At 34.6% G+C, this 18,672-nt stretch overlaps 1 protein-coding gene across 3 annotated transcripts in view; it reads left to right on the top strand.

Annotated features, from left to right (window-relative positions):
- The window catches only part of LOC108738669 (serine-rich adhesin for platelets), a 361,208-nt gene that overhangs the window by 323,710 nt on the left and 18,826 nt on the right, over positions 1 to 18,672 (top strand). For all 3 annotated transcript variants that reach the window (XM_025975165.1, XM_025975164.1, XM_025975166.1), the window contains exons 6-16: positions 4,353 to 4,471; positions 6,946 to 7,252; positions 8,976 to 9,149; positions 11,270 to 11,482; positions 11,951 to 13,734; positions 13,805 to 13,998; positions 14,061 to 14,255; positions 14,330 to 14,433; positions 14,499 to 14,663; positions 16,000 to 16,170; positions 16,256 to 16,330. In XM_025975165.1, coding sequence (XP_025830950.1) covers positions 4,353 to 4,471; positions 6,946 to 7,252; positions 8,976 to 9,149; positions 11,270 to 11,482; positions 11,951 to 13,734; positions 13,805 to 13,998; positions 14,061 to 14,255; positions 14,330 to 14,433; positions 14,499 to 14,663; positions 16,000 to 16,170; positions 16,256 to 16,330 — 3,501 coding nt within the window. The remainder of the gene's footprint in view (positions 1 to 4,352; positions 4,472 to 6,945; positions 7,253 to 8,975; positions 9,150 to 11,269; positions 11,483 to 11,950; positions 13,735 to 13,804; positions 13,999 to 14,060; positions 14,256 to 14,329; positions 14,434 to 14,498; positions 14,664 to 15,999; positions 16,171 to 16,255; positions 16,331 to 18,672) is intronic.

Below are 18,672 nucleotides of genomic sequence, written 5' to 3'. Positions count from 1 at the left end.
GCGCGGTAAACGCCATCTGTAGTACGATGCTACATTTTAGAATTACGTATGCTCCAACAAGGTCCATTTAAATATATGGATATCTACTTGCAGAAACGAATCCCGGCGTAGCTAACCTCAACGTGATAGGCACGTTACAATAATCGAATAAAATAATTCGAAGTGGTCTGTATTCTGTCGAAACTGCCAGACGCGCTGATGAGATCCAAAAAGATCGAAATCGCGATCCCTAAAACTACAACAACCCGCATCCTTAACTATTTGCGAACAGTAATCTAATCTAGGTCTACCACTATCCCTTCTAACTTCCGTTTTTGCCTCTCATATGTCTCTGACTAGACCTGAGAATGTGTCCTACCAACCTATCTCGCCTATTTCTTATTGACTTCATAAAGTCCTCTGTTCTCCTATTCTTTCTAAAACCTCTTCATTTCTAACCTTCTCTATCCACGATATCCTCATCATTCGCCGGTAACACCACATTTCGAACGCTTCTAACCTTTTCTTTTCCGCCACGCCCATTGTCTATGTTTCGCACCCGTACAGCGCCGTGCTCCAAACATACACCTTTTTCGAAGTTCTAAATTAACCGATATACAGATTAAAAAGTAACGGTGACAGTGTGACTCCCTTTTTCTTTTAACCGATAATTATTAAGAACTCCCTAATTTTTGGCCTTGATACCAAATTAGCCCCTAATTTTGGCAGTTTCGGAATTTATTTAGACTACGTTATTCTGACAATTTCAGAAAGCTCCCAATGGCGAACATAGAACTTGTAACAGCCTGTATACGTATACCTATTCGAAACTAAATTGATTTTTCCCTGGTTATTGTATTCTATTTTTCCTGAACAGTTATTTTGGTGACGCATTATTCGTTCTTCGTTCGAAAATGATTTCCAATGGAAGTCTTTCACACGAAAGCACTGTCGGAGACGTTAATAAATCTTTTCAAAAGCATCCAAGAAAAGCTGTAATTGCTGTCTCGAAGGAAACGGAAAGAGCTTCCGTATTCTAACCGACGTACCTATGCATACGTACATATATGTAACTTTTGTATTTGTTTTGCATTTCTGATGGTATATTTTCATCAACACGTTTTCCAATCATTCTTTTTACAACTAGAACCTCAATTCTCACAAAGTTTGCATTTTGTTATGTTTAATGATGATTAGAAACCTTTTTAAGCGTTGGTAATGCAATTTATTTAAAATAATTTAATTAATAACACTTTAAATTTTATTAAACATTTACCTTTTTCTGTGGCAATATCAACATTAATTCTTTACATTATTGTCGTCGGGCTATCTTAAGTGAGTAGATAATGTAAAATCTTTTACGAAGATGCTGCTTAATGGAAACTATTTAATCAAATTTTCGCATTAAATATTTAAACGACGGCACAAGGAAAATTTTACAATTCAGTTTATGGGAGAGCGGGAGGTAGCATCTGCGAAATTGATTTTACCACCCCACGTTTCTGAACCCTCGAAGGGATAATTTATCTGCTACATCTAGCGCTGTATAAACAAGTCGTGTAGAATTAATCATCCTAATTTGGGAACAAGCCGTCGCAGAGACGGTGAAAGGGCGTGACTCAAAATGTCGAAAACCATTTTCGGGTTGCGAATGACAGAGAGATCGCAAAAACTAGGACAACGCATTAAAATTTGTACCCCATCCTCTGTTCGAGTAAAATTACACAGCATTAGGATAAAACGCCCCTCTACCGCTTACTTTCATTAAAATAGATGCACACATGTGCCTACATGATTACTAATTGTAAGTGCAGAGGTAATATTTTTGATGAATATTAGCGAATGTACTTTTACACTGTGACCGACCCTCCGCTTTCAGTTCCACGTATTTATAAAGAACGAAAGGCCCAAGGCAAAAGTCAAAAGAAACATTCTTGAGACTTGTATATTTCATAAAACTTCACAAACACATAATTAGTTACTTCTTTAAAGGAAAGAGAAAATTTGGCACATTCCTTCTATTCTCCTTCAAATTGATCGATCTTCAAGGGAACTCAATTACTTGTATCTAAATTACCTCAAAATTTTTTCTTTTAACTTCATTAAATTTACATTAAATTTTCAATAAATACGGACCTGTTAAATGTTTAATAAGCTCTATTTTAAAACGAAACAGTCTCTTAAAAAAAATTAATCCATTGTTACCATTGTAGCAATTATTTACCTACTTATGTGCTAGTTATGCAACGGAAGTGTCATAACGGAAACAGAATTGAGTAGTAAATTTTTGCGGAAGCGGAAACGGATGCGGAAGCGGAAACGGAAACGGAAGCGGAAGCGGAAGCGGAAGTGGAAGCGGAAACGGAAGCGAAAGCGGAAGTGTAACAATTTTAGATGACTCTTTAATGCAGTAATGGAGCACTCTTTTCACGAATATTTTGTTACAAATTTTGAATTTAGCACTTACGTCGTTAATAGTAACAAAATAATACCAAATAGAGCTTCTTTTTGGCTTCAAAATTGCAATTTTAACTCAAAATATACACCACTAAGCAAACACTATAAAAAATAAATAAACGCTATAATTGTGTTAGTATTTTGGAAATAAAACTATTCAAAAGTTCAGCCAACAGATAAAAGTAATAAATTTTTACGAGTTGTTTTATTGTTCCGATATATTGGTTTTCAAAAAGATAGGAAATAAGATTTTGTTCCGATAAGCTTCCGTTATAAAAATGCGGAACCAGATGCAGAAGCGGACGTAAAAATGTATGCGGAACTTCCGTGATTACTGAAGCGAAAGCAGAAGTCTGTTGTAACCATATACCTAATACTCCTATTGGGATCCGTCAAATGGGAGGAGCCTTAAAACATGGCGCCGATTAGGGAAAATTTATCGTAGTTCCTATAGTGTACCGTGCAATTTCCAAGTTTTTAAATTACGATAAAATGATAAGTATTCACACAATATGTGATCGGGCTGACACAAAACCTCGGAAAGGAAATTTCGTTGAAGGTGAACGTGTTTTTAATGCCAATCACATTATAAAATTCGGAAATAACAAATCCGGAAGCTAGCCTTCAAATTCCGTCAAGTTTACTGCCTACTTTTTACAAATTTTGGATTTAAAAAGTGATTCACGTTATATAATTGGTGAGGTGATTCTGGGTGATTTAAGCAATATCATATCAATGACTTGCACGTGCAAAGCCGATTTAAGAGAACGTTGCAAACACATTATTGCAACTTTGTTGTACTGCAGCAGGTAGGTTCTTAGCCTCAAAATACTTATATCGTATCATTAGAACTGTGTTAAATCAATTACACAGGAATAAATAATTTCTCACTTTATAATTTTAGTATGATTCTAGTTTTAAATATTAAGGTTATGGCTGATGGTAAATACTTGCTGAAATATAATCATGTGCATTAAAATGACGTGAACAAATTTTTATTCCGGAATTCTCTTCTTTGATACCTACTGCTTTCATCCAAGCTTCTATTAGTTTACTTTTTTCTCTAATTTTCGAATATATTTTTTACATATATAAAACGGTTAGTTTTTATTGGAAAGTAGTTAATGTAGGTGAAGAGTGAAGATCTATGTCTGAAGTGCTATTGCAGCTTTTCACTGAACATATTAACTTTTTATTTGATTTAACTTTAGAAGAAAACTTCGTCGACTCCATCATCAAAAAAATGTTTACTTTTATAACGTGTTTTATTATTTTAATAAACAATTTTACAATTTGCGTGCACAGTTCCTATGTAAATTTTTCCCTCATTCGAGTTATAAATTTTGCCACCAGATGGTGTATGTCCGTTTGACGGATCCCAATATTGCTAGTCCCCGTAAATGGCGGCGTTGTCTAGCAAGAGAGACAGCAACTGCATACTTCTCACTCGTTTATACATTGATGCGTTATGCGCAAGCGTTGCGACTGTAGTGGAAGTCCTCATCTCTCAAAGCTTATAATGTGGTTAGAGTAGACAAGTTTGCGTTTGCGTTTGCTTCTCGGACATGCGCACAACATTCAAAGTCTAAATGAGGGAGACAGACATATATATGTCTGCACCGTTGGGTCGGCATCTTTTCCTAGACACCTAGTAGCAATATAGGAGTACTAAGTATATGATTGTAACACCATTATATGCCACAAAATTGTACAGACAAACTGCGTGTCCTTTACCGTGCTATATTTGGAAGATTTAAGTTCCAATGTTTAATTAGTTGGATATACGTGTACGGAGTCTGAAACGCTTTGTTACCTAGCTCACTTCCTCATTTTATACAAGCGTATTGTATGAATGATGAATGGCCGACAGTTGCGCGCACCTCGTGCCAAATATGATATTTTTTCGCCTATTTCAGGTGTGTGCCAAGGTCTTCGGGAATGCCTCAGCTTTAGCCAAACATAAGCTGACCCACAGCGACGAGAGAAAATATGTCTGCAACATGTGCGGCAAAGCATTTAAAAGACAGGATCATCTGTAAGTTTCCCAAAAACAATCCATCACTTTCTTACACGGATTACTCGTAACACTTCCAATCCTTCACCTGCCACAACACAACAGACTTAACTCTGTCAATTTAATCTCTAAAAGTGCAAAAAACGGCCTACATTTTAATCAACTTCCTCGCGGAATTATTCTTCTGTAAGCGCAATTAGGTCGACACCAAGGGGGAGGCACCCTTTCCAAAGGTTATCCTCGGGCCTTTCAAAACGACGTTATTACTACGAAAATGCCCGATATTTTAGGCTATTGAATGAAGACAAAACGAAAAGAGGGGTTTTGTGATTGAATATGGTGTTGGCCTCTAAAAGATGATAAAACCACGAAGTGCTCCTTTTTAAAGGGGTGCCTTTTTGAGTAATCTTAGGAAAGGCATTCCTTTCAGTTTTTTTCAGATAACTCAAGAACGAAAAATTGAATTTTTCATTGAAATACTTTAATTAATTTTCTTTGTACCACTTTTAGTGTCGAATGTAAGTAAAAAACGAAGTAGAAAATTTCAGAAAAATCGTTATTTAACATCTATAACTTTTTTCCTGGGCAATTTGGGTAAATATAAATGTCCAGAGAAAAGATAGACCTTGAAAAAACTCACATTTTTTTCTGTTATTCTTTTTTATACGATGAAAATTCACCGAGCTTTTTATGCTCACAGTTGCTTTCTTTTCATCACACTTTTTTTATAATTTTTGACGTATCTATTCATTTTATTGCTCATCATCGTCATCATCATAAGGTCGTGAACCGTAATCCTTACTAGATCTACATGTACTCGTCTTGACTCCTGTCTCTACCTAGCCCTTCATGTCTGAGAATGTGTCCTATCAACCTATCTCGCCTATTTCCATAGTTCTCCTACTCTTCCTAATACCTCCTTATTTCTAATCCTCTCTATCCATGGTATCCTTATCATTCGTCTGTAAACCCGCATTTCGAACACTTACTATCCTTTTCTTTTCCGCCGTGCTCAGCATTTGTGTTTCGCATCAGTACATGCCGTTCTCCAGACACAAGCAACAAGCTTTCTTGAAAATTGTTGTTTATAAAATTACGTTGAAAGTATTTCATAACAAAGAAATGAGTAGATACATTGAAAATTACAAAGTAAACACGTTTGTGATAAAACAGGGTAGAGTAAGACATAGTTTCCATCGTATGAAAAAGAATGCAGAAAAGGTGTGTTTTTTAAGAACTACCTTTTTCTGGCCATTTGTATATACCTAAGGAAAAAGGTTATAGATGATTTAATTAAGAAAAAACGGTGATTTTTTTGAAATATTTTAGTTATGTCAAACAAATGGCAAAAAGTATTTTGATGGGAAATCCTAAAAAAAGTGCGCTTGTAAAATCTTGAAAATTGCTTCGTTTTTAGGTTATCTGGAAAAAAACTTAAAAGAGCGCCATTTTTAAAATTATACTCAAAAAAGGTGCAGTTTGTGGTTTTACCATCCTAAAAGGTCAAACTACCATATTCAATTATAAAACCCCTTTAACGCAATTGTTCCATACTAAAATCTCTATTCAATAGCCTATTTGTCATCCTTCAGTACCACACATTTCTTTAAAACGTCACAATATAAGTACTATTTTAATTTTCTCATATATAGAATGAGTTTTGCTATCTTGGAAAGATGAGATCACTTAAAATATCTCATTGTCAGAAGTTGTATATTTGACCTTGACCTTCAAATTCGAGGTCATTTGAAGAAAGTTATTTTTTTTTAATGAGAATACAAACTTTTGACACCAGCAATGGAAAATGCGAAGAATTTTATAATTAGAATTGATCTTAAGGTCTAGGCTAAATGTTATTCTCAAGTTAAAACCCTGGAGCAAGATCGTGATTTTGAGTTAATGAAGTAACCTTAATTAATTTCTTTTAATTACTTTTAATATTTTTTTCTATATTAAGCTTATTTACTTGTTTTACTTATTTTTTACTACTACTTAAAACTCAATTTAGATACTCATTATTTTTTTTATTGATTTAACAATATGATCAAATTTTTTAAAAAGTAAATTATCTGTAGGTTCATCTATTTCCTTGAATTAGGAATCCTGACATTTTAAATATTGATTTCTCTTAATTTTTTAGCCACTATCAATGAGAAAACAGTACCTTTTCCTAAATGATGATATTCACTCAAGATAAATATTCATCCTATAGGTACTTCTATTATAAAGTATAAGGATTTTAAAATGGCAATAATATATCATCAATCTTGATGAATATACCCATAAAGACAAAATTAACTTCATTCATCTATTTACAAAGAAGAAAGTGAATAAATAATAATAAAACTGTAGACAGGTACCAAACGGCTCCTCACATCACCCCCAACTACAACTCCTAGTTATGGCTATACTTTTTTACTGTACTTGACGATCTTTATTCTTATTCCCTGTTGTACATCCCTTTCTCTAAAAGGATTGTTGTTATTTCTTTGCAGCAACGGTCATATGTTGACGCATAGAAACAAAAAACCATACGAGTGTAAGGCAGAAGGCTGTGGCAAATCGTATTGTGATGCGAGATCATTAAGACGTCACACGGAAAATCATCACAGTAGTTCTTCAACCGTCAATACCACGACCACAACGACACTGTCTCCAGCACAAGGAGCAGCATCCGGAGATGCGGCTTCTCCACATGGTTCCAGCTGTATACAGTACGCACCACCTCCCACATCAACCACATCATCTTCAGGAGGAAAAAGTCAGCTGCAGCAATTACTAGCCAGCGAACCAGCAACAAAGGTTATATTACAACATATGTTCTAATTTATGTACCTACGTTTAAGTTATTGTTTAATAAATAAGTCAGTACGGCATGGTTAACAACAAAAAAGAAATATTAATGCCATCAGCATACGTACATTTCCATTATGTTTCCAACATTCAATTTCCGTTGTTCCCTCTAACTAAAAGCAATTTAGGAAATTGTTTTGACTTTCCCTTTTACATATATAACAAAAAACAGAAAGGGTCATATTTACTGCGAAATATTTTGATTTGGAGCGAATGTTATCGACAAGGCCGAAGAGGAAAGACGGTATTGGCAAAAATATACGACCATGCTGACCTGGACATTATTACGGGGATTAGAATGCCACGTGGTATCACCACGCTGACATTATTTTGCTAAGCTTTACAAATGAATGCTTTAGGGAGAGATTTGGCAGCAGGTGTATTTTTCAACCCGCTACGGTAGAGAACGCACAAAAAGCGTTTTCTTCAAACAAAGACAAATGGCCGCCTTTACTCAAAAATCTCAAACTTATATCTTTTAAGTATCCAAATACGTTATAGCCTCAAAATATTACCTCAATTTATATTTTCAATGGCCACTTCTGATAAAATCGTATTTGAATTTTTTTATCATTCTATGCTATTTGATAATTCCACCTATAACATTGGGAATCATAAAAGTAATGACACAACATATAGAAAAATAAAGTACAGGCAATATATCGCCATCTGTTGCTGCTAATGATGTATTTCAAGAACGTTAATAATTGTTAAATGAAAATTATGTACTTAATCAAGGTTCATAAAAGTTCAAAATTAAAATTATCTACACATTAATAAAATTTATGCATTTTATTTTTTTTATGTAGTATATACACATAATCATAATTAACATTCATTATTCGACTTTCGTTACGATTGTGTTGAGGTAAAATTTCATTAGATTCTTTGAAGTGAAAACTTCTTTAGCACCGTTGTGATTTGAAGGTCGATGAAACGAAAAAGCGACAGTAAAAAGAGACAAACACATAAATTCATAAGATTTAACGTGGGAGAAAATGAGATAGGAAGCATTATACAATGTTTCTTATGTTCGTGGTTTTCCATGTGTTCTGCATCGTACCCCCTCCACTCGTGTTTACCAAGGCATAGTGCTTGGGCCTCAGCGTTGTACGTGTGTTAATACGTGTTTGTGCGCGCGTGCGTAGTCCAAAGCTTGAGGAAAGGCATCACAACAACCGTGGTATTTTGTATACGTGTACGTATTATATGTTTGTAGAGTTTTTTCATCATTTTTATAATAAACTTCTTCAAATATGCCGAAAACGAATGCAGAATGTTGTCGCGATCTTGAAACCATAATTTTTCACTTCTACCACGTGTTTTTAAATCTTAAGAGGTGAATTATTGTTATGTACTGACATAAATTTAATTGAATAAATTACTGTTATTATGTCACAACATTATATCTACACGAAAGAATAATTGAACATGACTCCTATTTATTCTCATGCATTTTAAATTAAATATATGTCATTACATACGTTTATTTAATTTTATTATGTTACAGCATAATAAAAACAAATTTTGATTCATTTAAAAGAAAAGAAAACCTTTTTAATTTTTCCTGATAATAATATTTCTATCAAGTAGCAAAACAGCGTGCCATACTGCCTGCCTTCATTGCGATAAAAAGAAACAGAATTCAGTAAAAATGAGTATTTGTTTACAGAATGGAAATGGTGGGAACAATGACGGTCTAACAAAGCAACAATTAGATCTTATTCATCAGATAATGGAACAAACTCAACGACAATCTCAGACAACTACCTCTAAGGCACTAACGAAACCTGTCAGCAAATCAGCCGTCAAAACTACCACTAAACTTCAAAAGTCATGGACAACAGTGAGTTTTAAATCTGTTACCGACAAACTAACATAATATAATATTTAGTTACCTTCATTTAGCTTATTTTGTTATTTATTGACAACAATTTAGTAGTTACAATTTCTCCAGTATGTATACTTCATTTACTTTCTCTAACGATGTGCTCCTTCAAATGTCTTGGATGAGCGTTGGCAAAATCGTAGGTAGGGAGAAAAAAGCTCATTATACTCTCTACTCTTGTTCATTAAACATCCTGAATTAGTGCGAGTCGAAAACAAGCGTTAAAGCCTTTAATGTCTTCAAATATAAATAAACATCTCGTTGATATTTTCAATAGTAAATGGTACCAACAACAGCACATTTGAGCAATGCAACTGTAGTGGATAAAATGATCAATTTTTCCGTGCAGTACTGTATGTATTATACGCTCTTCACCTGTTAAGAGTTTGGCCGAGAGTTGTTTCCTTCCTTTTCTGGCCTAGTTCTGTCCTTTTCTACATTGCACCGGTCAAACAAAGTCCAATCGCTACAGAAAGTAAACGAAGTTGATAATTACGTATTTATACATTTACTAGCTCCTCGCGGTTTTACTCACAGAAATTAATATTGTTTCTCCATAAAGTCTTTTAACTCCCAATTCACCCTTACAAACGTAGCAACAACATTTCATCCTTCAGGGTTGATTTTTAAAAATTGTCAAAACACGTATTTGCTTAATTTCAATAATGAGTATTAAGAGCAACCTTCGAGTAAATCCGACTACAAATAAAATATACCCCACGGAAAAGTTGCAACCTCTTTTCATTTGATTAATTATATCAAAGAGCATAACTACCAAGTTTCAAGTAAATTTTACCACAAATAAAATATGTCCCAAACATTGCAGCCGCTTTTTACCCCCCCCCCTTGGAGATTGAATTTTTTGAAATGCCTAGATTGGTGTTTCACAAATTAAATGAGAGAGCATTAAAATCAAGTTTCAAGTAAATCTGACCACAATTAATATATATCCCATTCAAACATTGCAACTCCTGTTTTAACCAAGTTTCAACAAAAATGTTCCATTCAATCTTTGCAAGCTCCTTTTAAATTCCTGCAAAGGTTGAATTTTCTAAAATGTTGAAATAGGTTTATCACTAATTTTATATGAAAAAAAATTAAAACCAACTTTCAAGTGAATCTGACTACAAATAAGATATCTAACATATAAACTTTACAGCCCACCCTCAACTAATTTAACGGTGTATTTTCCAAAAATTTTCTTTCACACAAACCTTATTCTGTCAATTACAAATACAACAAAAATAAATCAGGCAAATCGGTTGAGCAATTCCCTAGAATTGACATCTAGAAACAGTTTGAATTTGGTTTTTAAGTTTTTCTTCCTCAGACTTCAAGGAAAATTTAAAAAAAAAATATCGAAATTGGTCCAGCCATTATCGAGCTTTGCGCTTGCAATGCGTTCATGTACAATGTATTGATTGTCTTAAAATAAAAAGAAATTTAATATAAAAGACGTAAAGACTGACTGACGAGTGCTGTAAATGTTGGCTGTTACGCTACATAAAGTTGTTGAGATCAATACCTAGTCATTTAAGATTTAAGGTCATTTCTATAAAAATCATTTCCGACATCTTTTTTAATACCTCGGCTGTAATCTATAGGAATACCTTAAAAATGTGTTCTTTCAAATTACCTAATATATTTTCGATCTTTTTATAACAATATAGAGAATCAGTCCGTTTTAAAATTTTCACGGTAGAGCAAAATAGATTACCCTGTATACTCACCATAATTGGATACCTCTATTCTTCCAGTTTTATTAAGCGCTCTTCCTATACTTACTTAGACCCACTACCTACTTCAGAATTTGTCGTTTTGGTATGGTATTATTTGCAAATAAAATATATATTGTGCACTAATTTTTATGTTCAACTCAATCAAAAATTAATTTAATCTGAAAGCATCTACTATATGTATGTAAGTATGTATGTATGTATATATGTATGTATGTATGTATATATATATGTATGAATATATTTATGTATGTATGTATGTATGTACAGGTATTTATGTGTTTCGCGTTTCTATGAAAATACAAGTTTCCGTTTATATGAAACGTTTCTATTCATTTCTAGTCCCATACATCTTCTAACAACAAAGTAAGTACAAATATTTCGAGTCCACAAGCCAAAGTTTCAACCACTACTCCTTCGACCACTACAGTTAATTTAGTTTCAAAAAATCAAGGAGAAGCAAAACCAGTCGAATGTAACTTATGCCACAGAAAATTCAAGAACATTCCGGCGTTGAATGGGCACATGAGGCTGCACGGAGGTTATTTCAAAAAGGTATGAGCAATTTCAATACAAGAAATAACTATATTTTAATGATTGAAATATTATTTCGAAAACTCATGCGTATTATTTATATTAATTGTATCGCATCTGATCGATGTTCGACCAACCAATTTTACCTAACTAAGCAAAAAATGTGTTACATCGATCGGGATTTGAACCCGCACCTTCCGCGTGTAGGTGATATTTATAAATTTATACAAATTAAATTTTACTTGTCTTAACGTCCACGATTTTTGTTTCGTGTACGTATATGGTCTGTACCTTTCAAATGATGTTTCATTTCTTTGACACTCATAAGGCAAAAAACCGAAAAATTGTTCCTTCAATATTATATTACTATTCTGAAGTCACAAAGATTCATGAATTTTTTTACTATACTCGTTTAGTGTTAGATATCATAAATTTACTTTAACTGTCCACATACTGTTATTTTCATAAATACCATTATTACCTACCCAGGATTCAGACAACAAGAAATGTGAAAAGAAGGAAAACAACGGTCCTCCTCTTCAGACAGCCAGCGTGAGTGTTAGAGCACTTATAGAAGAAAAAATAATAAACAAAAGGATCACGACGAATCCGACCTCGACAACCATGTCCTCTTCAACGTCTAACGATGAATCGTCACGTTCAGTGGCGCCTCCGCTCTTTCCCTTAACTGTGCATTCCCCGTCGAGTTCAACCGATTTGGACTCGACGAAAATTACCTCATTCGTGGTGCCTGCACCACCCCAACTTGCCATTGAAAAGGGCCGAAGACATTCCGACGCTGAAACGTTCACGAGTACTCGATGTTCCACACCTCAAAAAGAAGCTGAGACGCTGGCCGAACTGATCCTTAAAAAGGGAAAGGTTTCCGTCAAAAGGACCGCGTCAGATCCGGGTCAGTCGGCACAACAAGTGATCCAATTGCAAAACGGAGAATCGCTCACGTTGAGAGGAGTATCGTATCAGCCTGACGATGCATCCGAATACTTTTCCTCGAGCTTACAAGATGAAGTATTTACACAGGTTCAAGACAGTATGATCCTTCAAAGTGTTGACGCTCAACAATTGGCATCGATTTCTTTTTCTTCTGCCGATTCTCTTTTACAAGAACAAAGCCAAAGCTTAACGGCATTGGACGATTACACTAGCAACAGCAATGGAAACATGCAAAGTTGCGTGGCACAATCGCCTGCATCCTATCAGTCTAGTCACACGGTCAATCAAGAACTGCAGGCGGTTCTTGATTCACCTCTTCCAGAAAGTTTAGCTGAATTCGGAGCTTTTCATTCCTCGAGCAATATCGATCTGCCGTCACCAGGGTACCAAACACAATCACCAGCACAATATTCGGAATCTCCACGAACATCCCTCGCTGCTCAATCACCTTTACAATCACCCCTTATACGACATGACTCCCCAGGTTTCGCTTATCCGACACCTCCGGCTAGTCACGAAGGTCAAAGCCCCTGTTTTACACAAACGTCGGTCTATCCAACTATATCGCCCAAACAGAATGACTTTCAAATTAACAGCAGAGATTTGGATGAACCTCCACAGGCATCATCTCCACTTTCGGCAGCGTTTTTCACATCAACAATGTCGAGCTCTGCAGCTGTTGAAGAAGCATTGGAAGAAGTTCTACCTGGAGAAACAATATCATCAGACGATATCTATCCTCTGACTAACTCCCCAAATCCTCAATCGCCCTTGTCAGTCGGTCTAACGCCGGTAGCGTCTCCTTTACCTATCGTTTCCAATCAACCTGTTTCTTCTCCCCATCCTGTTCCAACCTATACCATTTCGCCCAGTAATGTTGTCAAGTATCGGATATCGCCTCATCATACGTTACAATCACAAATGATGCCTAATTCTGATGACCCCCTACTGTCGAGCAGTCCCAAAGATACAAAAAAGAAATTCGAATTCAACGGAATCCCGTTGAAAGTTATAAGCACCAACGGCCTAATAGAACTTAACAATTCCAACTTTACCGGCCTTCTGTTAGATTCTAATGGAGAACTGAGACTTATTCAGACCAACGGAAATACATTACAAACAAAGAACGTTGTAATCGGAACTTCTGCGTTTGTTCAACAGTCTGCGGACAAAAATTCTGTAGAACATAAAGTTCAAGAGATGAACAAAAACTCAAAAAGTATGCAATTTCCTACGGTACAAAAACAAACCGTTTCCATTTCAAATAATTCTGGACTTAGGAAGGAAGACGACGGAAACATTTTTGTTAGCCCAGCAATGTAAGTAATACTACTCAAGAGAGTTAAGAGTTTGCAGTTGCTTCTTTATGCGGCATTTGAATTCCTTCAGGTTACCTTGCAGTCCTGCCAGACTATCAAGGAAAAGACCTAGAATAGAACCCTTACAACTACCTATACTTTACCAGTCAAAGTTAAGAGCAACAAGGAGTAGGCCTCAAGGATGTGCACCCTATACACCTCCTCCCATGCTGAACCCATCAAGAACTGGTTCAGGACTTTACCATTCTTTAAAAATTAAAAAAGGTATAAAAAAATACGAAAACATTAAAAAGTATGTAGCCCGTCTATTTTTTTAACTATTCCAGAAATTAGTGATGACTACCCAAATTGTTGGAATACAGAATCTATACCAGAATCAGATTCAACTCCTCACATTAATATGGGTTCTAAATTTCAAAGCAGTATACCTAGCCTTCAGCACCGATATTTTGTTGAAAGAGAACAGTGCAAGGAAAATCTGGTCTGGGCCCCGAAAAACGATAACCTTACTGAAAATGAAAGTAAGAACCCCCTAAATTAAAATAAATGCATATGTCATATTCAATTACAAGTTTAATATCGTCCTTTCTTTTAGTCGACATGTATTTGGACTTTGCGTGCTGTGCTGCCGTACCAGGTGGTGGGCAAAATAAGGAATATGCACTACATCTTCTAAACCTATGTGGGGGCAATATTCACGTAAGTTGATTATAAAAATTGTATTTCAACTATTAATGCTCCATGTCTTCATTCCGTTTTTATAGGAAGCTATGTTACGGCTCATGCAGTCGTCACCAACGCTCCCTTCGGACCATCCCCTTTTACATTATCAATACAATGACAGCGATAAGTGGTCACCAGAAGAAGTAGAAGCTTTCCACCAAGGCCTAATCAAATACGACAAGGATTTCTTTTTAATATCCAAACACGTAAGTCGCAATCCTTTTATCGTTTATACTTTTTTGTGTAGTGTGTGTTTGAAGACGATAAACTCGTTTTCGTTTTCCATGTGTATATTTGTATAGTGAGGACTCTATTTCCGCAATTCCATTTTATCGCATCGCAAAATGAAATTTTTATGTAACTTCAAATTTCTCTTATTTCCCTCCGATCTTAATCTCCACATGTTATCCTCTTTGAAAGACTTTTCAACTAAAATTACTCTTAGTAAGCAACACCACGTGTATGACTCTGCGACCGATGTTCCAATTACCTTAACTTTGCCGCAAGCGTTTATACCACCAGGAGTCTGATCAGCTTAACTCCACCGATGTCGTTGATGCTGTTACTGCTTGCTTTTACTCTCCTGTCCTATACAGGGTGTAACAGAAATAAGTGCCAGGCTTGCAAAAGATGACAGAGCACTATTGAATATGAAAATTTTGTACATGTTTGTATGTCCGAATGTTTACCGTTTTGAAGAAAAATGCAGTTGAAAGTACAGATAAAGTTAATTCCAGCCCTGTTTTATAAATACGGGCCGCAACGCTACACTCAATCAGCTGGTGATTACTAGCATCAGCGTAGTATTTGTTTTTTTTTTTTTTTGTCATGTATTATTTATTTGTTAGATTAGATTAAGTGTGATTCAGCGTGCTTATGTTAACTGCCAACCTCTTTTAACGGTTTAACTTAACTAATTCAGTAATACAACATCAATTATTATTAGTGTAGGTCAGTCACTCTAAAACAGTTTATGTTACAATGTGACATATACGTATTTACGGGTTCGAACACAGTTCCCCACAATAGTGCACGCGAAATAGCAGATAACGTTGGCTTCTCTCAGTGTAGCAAATTTTAAAGAAACAGTTGCTGTATCCTTAACATTTGCAGCGAGTATAAGCCTTACTTGAAAATGATCTCCAGCCACGAATGGATTTGTATCAGTAGTTTCGATAGAATAATACTGTTCATGTCTATTTTTTTTGATAGATATCACACTATTCGGTTATTCGACAGACACCTATGTTGTCAATCCATGCACAGAACCGGCTTAGGATTGTAAATTATTGTGATTTTCTTAGAAAATTTTTTCGTCCTTAACCACGCTGCTGATCCTACGGTACGATTATTAATATCATCTATCTTACAACCTCCACAGCACGGCACTTATTTCTGTTACACCCTGTATAATAACATCCATTACACTTTTAAAACACATCTTTCGGTTTTTAACATACAAAAACAGTTAAATTATAAATAATGTTATTAGTTTTACCAAAACAAATAAATAATAATTCCTTATATTTCTATTGTCGACAGATCGGTTCGAAATCGACAAAGCAGTGCGTCCAGTTTTATTATGTTTGGAAGAAAGTTTGTCTGGATGAATACAAAAAAATTAAACAAACAAGAGAGAAGCGAAATTTCAATCACACCAACCACGAGTCGGACTTTGAAGAGAAGCCATACCCGGACGTTAAACTGCTAGGGGTAAGTATTTATTTACGACTTGAAAAGGTTTATGACAGGACGTATCCTTTATGGTCACCCTCTCTCTAACTTTATTCTCTTTCAGATTGCCGATACCGAGTCGCCGATAGCTTTCCCTGACCACAAGAACTTTATCTGCGAATATTCGGACTGTTCAGCTGTAAGTCAACTCTTATTTCTCCTTTATAATAAAAAAACCTTATGGCCTCAATATACGAGGGTATATGTATACAGTGGATTTCAATTGTAACGGCAACGCAAAAACTACTATTATTAAGTTGTTGTAACCGATTTATTACAAGCGAATTCAGAATTTCAATTCTTGTAAAACAGCTTAAATATTGAACCTAATATAATAGATATGTTACCGGAAATATATGAAATCTAGGAATTGCATACAATTCCTAGGAAATCTATACAATTCGGAGGCTATTAAGGAAATCTATAAAGTATTGTTTCAAAGATTTTTTAACACACACATATCCCGGAAAATGTATACATTTCCTAGGAATTGTATGAAATTCCGATATTCTACTACATCGCCTGATGTATACGCATTGGTGACATTATTGTTTAGTTAGGTTAGGTTTGGAGATGTATATGCATTAGTGACGTTATTGTATGGTTATTAGGTAGATTTATGACAGACTAGAGTTTCTTTATCACCTCTACAACATACTAAAAATTCAAAGTCACCGTGTCTGCTAAAACAAAGATAACTTCGTCACATTATTCTAGCATCTAACATATCAGCCCGCCTCCGTCTGTCATAAATCTCCCTAACCAAACAATGACGTCACCAATGGATATAGGTACATTTCCATACAGCCTGTTGTATTATTGCCTATTTAGTATTACCTGTAATACATTTCCGATTGCTATTTAGAACATGTGCCTAATATAATTTATTTCACATATTTCCAGGTGATTTTATTATTATTGTTATTATTATTTATATACATTTCGTAGGAATTTCATACATTTTCGGTAACAGATATATTAGGTACTAGTTTTTACCCTCCGGCTTCGCTCGCGTTGATATCCTGAATACGTGTCAAAGATAAAAAAAATGTACAATAATCTGATAAATATGTTCTTAAGTCACCAAGATCATCAAGATAAAACTAAAGTTTCTAATTTTGTAGGTTAAACATACACATTGCGTAGAATGACAGTAAATACTGCCTTTCTTTATCGAGATGAAAATAAATTTTTCTGTTCCTCGGAACAGTATTTTTTTTAGGATAAACGGTACCCTATATCCTTTTCTGCACCCCTGCCATATGCGTACAAAATGATCGAATGAAAAGTTAAAGGCTTGAAAGCGTCTCACTCACTCAGGCATTTATAATATTTGTTAGCATTGCACAGACTATTAATTTGGCTTTGGGTTTTGCAGTTCCATGTTTAAGGATAATATATTACATTATGCACAACCTAGTATTTTCACAACTATAATTAATTGAGAAAAAGTTTCTTATTTTCATTACTATTTTCTGTTACATGTTAAATGATAAGAATACCAAAGTTTGACTACAAATAATTTCTTATAAATATTAAGAAACGAAAATTTTCATCGAATATAACACTCAACTCATTTTTTCAAACCGCAAAAATTAAATGTCGCATAAATCCTCTTCTATTATTATAACGATAAAAAATATGAAAATATATTTCCAAAAATTTTCTTTCACACAAACCTTATTCTGTCAATTACAAATACAACAAAAATAAATCAGGCAAATCGGTTGAGCAATTCCCTAGAATTGACATCTAGAAACAGTTTGAATTTGGTTTTTAAGTTTTTCTTCCTCAGACTTCAAGGAAAATTTAAAAAAAAAATATCGAAATTGGTCCAGCCATTATCGAGCTTTGCGCTTGCAATGCGTTCATGTACAATGTATTGATTGTCTTAAAATAAAAAGAAATTTAATATAAAAGACGTAAAGACTGACTGACGAGTGCTGTAAATGTTGGCTGTTACGCTACATAAAGTTGTTGAGATCAATACCTAGTCATTTAAGATTTAAGGTCATTTCTATAAAAATCATTTCCGACATCTTTTTTAATACCTCGGCTGTAATCTATAGGAATACCTTAAAAATGTGTTCTTTCAAATTACCTAATATATTTTCGATCTTTTTATAACAATATAGAGAATCAGTCCGTTTTAAAATTTTCACGGTAGAGCAAAATAGATTACCCTGTATACTCACCATAATTGGATACCTCTATTCTTCCAGTTTTATTAAGCGCTCTTCCTATACTTACTTAGACCCACTACCTACTTCAGAATTTGTCGTTTTGGTATGGTATTATTTGCAAATAAAATATATATTGTGCACTAATTTTTATGTTCAACTCAATCAAAAATTAATTTAATCTGAAAGCATCTACTATATGTATGTAAGTATGTATGTATGTATATATGTATGTATGTATGTATATATATATGTATGTATGTATGTATGTATGTATGTATGTATGTATGTATGTATGTAT

Source organism: Agrilus planipennis, unplaced genomic scaffold (assembly GCF_000699045.2).
Source record: "Agrilus planipennis isolate EAB-ADULT unplaced genomic scaffold, Apla_2.0 scaffold202, whole genome shotgun sequence".
NCBI classification, from domain to species: domain Eukaryota; kingdom Metazoa; phylum Arthropoda; class Insecta; order Coleoptera; family Buprestidae; genus Agrilus; species Agrilus planipennis.
This window is presented reverse-complemented; position numbering and strand designations above follow the sequence as displayed.